We start from the raw sequence: 5,137 nt of genomic DNA, 5'->3' as shown, positions 1-5,137 counted from the left end.
TCCTGCTCTTTGTGGATTCGGGCAAGAGCAGCATTCTCTGAAATCGTTGTAGAAGTTGTGCTGCCTGCCAACAGATAGCATGGGGAAACACAGTTTTACCATGATAATATTTTGCACATAAAGTTAAGGGGATAAGCAGCCTCCTCTTCCTCCACCTGTATCATCATAAAAAAATACTTCCACTATTAATTTTTTTCTTGCTTTAATTTGTCTTATTTATTACTCAAATACTCAGTGCAATGAGAGATTTCTTATCAAAGTCTTGGCACAGACCTGTCCAAGATTCTTTAGCAAACCCTCTTTCAGACAGCCATTTCCTTCAGGCAGTTTTCACCATACCACATAGTGATATGCATGGTTTAGAAGGATGAAAACATGGCAAAAATGTAAACCTGGAAAAATGTTACCTGTGTCCAAAGAGACAGACACGGGCTGGTCATGCTCTTCAGTTGCGTGAGATTTCCTCCTTTGCCCAGGTGTGGCTCTGCTACCTCCTGCTCTTGACACAGGTTCCATTTCTGATATGTTAAATGAATTGTGCAAGTCCCTGGAGGTGACCATCGTCCCTAGGAATGAATTATAATACAAGGCTCTTGTTTTGGTATGTTATTGTAAAGATCTACACTTTGTACTACGCTCCCAACTGCTTGGCTTGGAAGCCAGCTGAGGGTCAGCCAAGGCTGTCACAGCAGCAGCCGTGCCAGGGTCTTCTGGGTGTGCGGCTTCCCCTGAGCAGGGCCGTCCCCTGGTGGAACAGCACTCCTCCACCTCCCCTCTGGTGCTCAGCTTTTCAAACGGGGGTTGCAGTTGAGCCCTGCTGATGCTCAGGGCACACAGCAAAGGGGAAGATGGGTTTTCAAATGAGATTAGTGTCTAGTTTACTTCTTTTTTTTCCACGCATTTTACATGCCATAACAAACAGAAAAGGAGAATGTTGGAAACAGCATGGCCCATTGTTTTCTTTGCCCTCCTGCACACAAAGAAGTCCATAGTGAGGCAAAGCTCAGCATGCACATCTCAAACCTACATATTCCTCTGTCCTTTTCCTAGAGCCGTGAGGATGAGCAGTTTGTAAAATTGCATCAATCTGTGAGACTGCCAAGAGTTTCTGCTTTCCCCGAGCCTTTAACTCTCGTAACTACTCATTTCCTACGTGGCACTCAGAAAGTGTACCTTTATCTTCCATGATGATTTTGTCACATTGCACCTCCTTGTGCTTTGCAGCTCCATTAAGGGTTTGCATCATTTTTTCTACAAAGCGATCGTTACCAGGTCTGTTTTTGCAAATGTCAGCATAAATCTTATTCTGCTCCCTTTAAAAAAAAAAGAAAAGTGTACATTGGCTGCATGAAAACCATTTGCTTTCAACTTCTTGGTGTATTTAAGCATAAGTTGAACAGGAGAGGGGATACAGCAAGTACTGCTCAGGTTTGGGGGGTTGCTGATTTTATTTCACTCTATGTACTGTCTTTCCACAGCAATTGCTGACTGTGCAGTGCTGTTCTCAAGCAGAAATGGCCTGTAGAGGTTGGCATTGGCCAAAACCCCTACGCCAGCTACCTTGGCACCTCGGTGGAACTCAGCAAGTTCAGCAGCTCTTGTCACCTGGGAACAGTGCCTCCCAGAGACAAAAGTCAACCTTGGACATTTCTATTTCATCCAGCCCTCAGGTTCTCTAGGAACAGTCAGTGAAACTTGTATTATTTTGATTTCAATATTTTAACAGCAGACATAGACTAAATCCCACCTTACTGCGCCAACAGGTCGCCATGCTCAGGACAAGCCACTCTGTTACCATACAGTCAGCAATACATGCTGCGTAGACCAGCTAAGGGTGACTCACAGGAGTCAGCATCATAGGATGCTCTTCCTCTTCCTTTTTCCCCGAAATCACACCAGTGTGATTCACAAGTGGTGGGGGCTGCGGCCCTGCTATGAGCCGAGTGTGCGTAACAGCAGAAGAACCTCTCTTGGAGATGTTGTGTGACTTGCACACTGCGGTATCGCTGCTGTCTGGGCCTTACGTCTCCAGAAGCTGTGGGGAAGTCTGTCAGTCTGACACCCATCACGGGGAGAACTTTGCTGTGCTCTGGCCCAGGCAGCTCCTGGGAGAAAGCCATAAAACTGAGGTGTCCTGGGTTAACTCCTACCAAAGGTCATGGTAGTCCAGGGAGGGGACTCTGAAGTGGAAACACATTTGATGCAACTAAAGAGAGATAAGATTTTAACCGGTGAAGTCACTTGCAGCGGGATGAGTGTTCTAGGTAGAAGCACTGTGAAGGGCTTCAAAGGAAGCCAAGGGCTGCTAGTTTGTTTATCTTAGTTATTAGGAATCACAGATTTGTTCAGATTGGAAAAAACCTTTCAGCTCCTCGAGTCCCCCCATTCCCCAGCACTGCCAGGTCCCCACTGACCCCTGTCCCTCAGCACCACCTCCACACGGCTGGGAAACCCCTCCAGGGATGGGGACAAGATCAGCTGTAAAGCCACATGCACCAATCAGTACAGAGGCTGGTAATTTCTTACTGTTTTCATTAAAATTAAAGCATGTAATCCATGTTCACCACACTTCTCTTTCCCCCATCACCTGCGTGTTGTCTTGTCACTATCCCCTGCCTTTGCTAATTCGTCTTAATTTATCAGTGAAAACATATGAATTCGATCAACCAGATGGAGTTGGAAGGAATTTAGGCTTGTCATACGGCTTATTTGTTGTCAAAAAGAGGGACTCGAGCCCAATATGGCTTTAAACAAAGGTGAAGTGATGGATTCTCATAGTCAGATCACTGGAGCTTTTTAAGAGCAGCCTGTGTGGGACCTCGTGCTCAGCAGAAGGGTGTGCTGAGCATGCTGCACGCACCTACCCAGCCACCGATATACGTACAGAACTCTTCCAGCATCTTCCGATTCCACAGACAGCACAACAGGCGGCACAGCCAATATCCAGAGAGTTTCTGTCTCTGTGAGATAAATATCCACTCTCCCGTCTAAGTCCTTCTTTGTCACTTCTTCTGTGATCTCCTCTTGCCTCACCCGCACATCTGCACAATGACACCAGGTTAACACGTGAGACCTTTCCTGCTCTGAACTTAAAAGAAGACAAATTAATTAAGGGACCTGGGGGGGTTGAGCCTGGAGCAAAGGAGGTTCCGGGGAGACCTTCTGGCTCTGACAACTCCCTGACAGGAGGCTGGAGCAAGGAGGGGGTTGGTCTCTGCTCCCCAGGAACAAGCAACAGGATGAGAGGAACTGGCCTTAAGTTGCACCAGGGGAGGCTGAGGTTGTCCCTGAGGAGCCATTTCTGTCCCGTTGGGGTTGTGCAGGTGTGTCGCAGGCTGCCCAGGGCAGTGGTGGAGTCCCCATCCCTGGAGGGGTTTCCCAGCCGTGTGGAGGTGGTGCTGAGGGACAGGGGGCAGTGGGGACCTGGCAGTGCTGGGGAACAGAACAGGGGGACTCAAGGCGCTGGAAGGGCTCTTCCAGCCAAAGTGACTCTGTGATTCTATAATTCTAAAAGTATTGTAATGATGAGGGACTGTGAGGGACTGAGTTCCTGTGATGTGCTGGGCATCTCCTATCCACGTACCACGGTGTGTCAGAAACCACAGAGCTCCGAAGAACAGTTTAAGTCTGTAATTAGCCCAGGTATGTTCGTTACCAGTTAAGCTAACGGTTGTGTCCTGTGGAGAGGCAGGTTCTGCTGTTCCATTTAGTGGGGCCGCTGTCGCATTTGAGAGAAGAGAACTGCTGCTGTACGGCCTTCAGAAACACAGAAATAGTGTGTGAGAGTCCAGATGGCAGCGAGCCGAGCACTACAGCAGTCACAGGTTTAGAGGGAAGGAAAGAATGAAATGGTTTGGAAAAGCCTTAGAAAAGAAGAATTCCTCTGGCAGCACAGAGTGATGGAAAAGAAGCTGTTGAGCTCTCAGATCCATTCTTAGCACATGGTGGTATCATGGAGTGCTGGTACCTGCTGTATGCTAGCATGCAGCCATGGACAGCACTGGTCTCCACCCGAGTGGAGATCCCTGGGGCTTCAAGTGTGCTGAAACGTCTTTGAATGGCACTAGAAACTCATCTGGAGCGATTAGCTTGTTCAAAACCACAGGTCATGTTCGTAGAGGGGATAGCCAGAAGTAAGACTCAAACCTTAGTTGCCCTTGGGAGGTTTGTGAGTGGATTTCCTCAAAGGGTAAGTGTGAGCAATTAAATATACCACAGGCATGTGAAGAAGGTAATTTTTAAGATCTATATTGAAAACTAAAGTTAAATAATTTCATTTAGTCTTTTAAATGAAGAGCACTCGTCTCCAAAAAGGACACATTTATTTTTCTGGAGATACTTTGCATTTTTGAATCATTTTTGGGGTGCATATTTGCTCGTGGTTAACGTCCCTGCCTCTGAGATGGTCCCTTATGATGACCACCCCAGGACACAGGGTGACAAGGTGCTTCACAGAGAGCACTCTCCTTCTCTCAGGCATTAACTTTGGCAAAGAATACAGTAAATAACACTTTTCTTTAACTCATACTTTTCTCCAGTGCTGACCTTACTGGTTGTGTTACTCCTCAGATTTTAAAAGACGATTCTGACCAGTGGGATTCTGATTTTGGCAGCCCAGTGTGATTATTTGTCCAGTACAATTACTCCTCTGCTGGCCTCTCTGAGGAGCAAGGGTGTGCAGGGCAGCGATGGATTTAAGAGATACCTACCATGAGACTGAACCTGCGTGCACTCCTGATGTCTGACAGGTGGAAAAAGAAGAGAGAAAAGCAGGTCCTGTGGCCCCGAAGCAAGCACTCGATGCCCAGAGCTTGCCCTGCCTCGGAACAAGCATATCTGGGTCTGAGTGGAAGAGTGGATGGGGAGTCACGTCCTTCCCTTCATCATCAAAAACCTGAAGAAACATTTAAATGATGACAGTAGTTTCACTCTATTCCCAAAACAAGCAACAGTGATGACACTTGCAATACTTTATCTCATCTGGAACAAAAAGAAGAGCCCAACCCAGACAGGATCTGACTGCACAGGAAGGTGACTCCTCTGCAAACGATGGCCAACACAGCCCGGACAGAGTGAGGGGGAGACCTGCTGGCTCTGACAACTCCCTGACAGGAGGCTGGAGTGAGGTGGGGGTCGG

The 5,137-nt window shown here is 47.5% G+C and overlaps 1 protein-coding gene across 1 annotated transcript in view; it reads right to left on the bottom strand.

The window, feature by feature from the left end:
* Positions 1-4,894, bottom strand: part of WDR78 (WD repeat domain 78) — a gene marked incomplete at its 5' end in the record, with an annotated part of 13,030 nt that extends 8,136 nt beyond the window's left edge. The window contains 6 exons of the mRNA XM_010144717.1: positions 3-64; positions 408-566; positions 1,174-1,313; positions 2,885-3,041; positions 4,710-4,741; positions 4,821-4,894. Of these exons, the coding sequence (XP_010143019.1) occupies positions 3-64; positions 408-566; positions 1,174-1,313; positions 2,885-3,041; positions 4,710-4,741; positions 4,821-4,894 (624 nt within the window). The remainder of the gene's footprint in view (positions 1-2; positions 65-407; positions 567-1,173; positions 1,314-2,884; positions 3,042-4,709; positions 4,742-4,820) is intronic.
* Positions 4,895-5,137: the final 243 nt, after the last annotated feature.

This window comes from Buceros rhinoceros, unplaced genomic scaffold, assembly GCF_000710305.1.
Source record: "Buceros rhinoceros silvestris isolate BGI_N320 unplaced genomic scaffold, ASM71030v1 scaffold31001, whole genome shotgun sequence".
Classification (NCBI taxonomy): Eukaryota; Metazoa; Chordata; class Aves; order Bucerotiformes; family Bucerotidae; genus Buceros; species Buceros rhinoceros.
The sequence above is the reverse complement of the archived record's forward strand: the minus strand, read 5'-3'. Positions and strand labels throughout refer to the sequence as shown.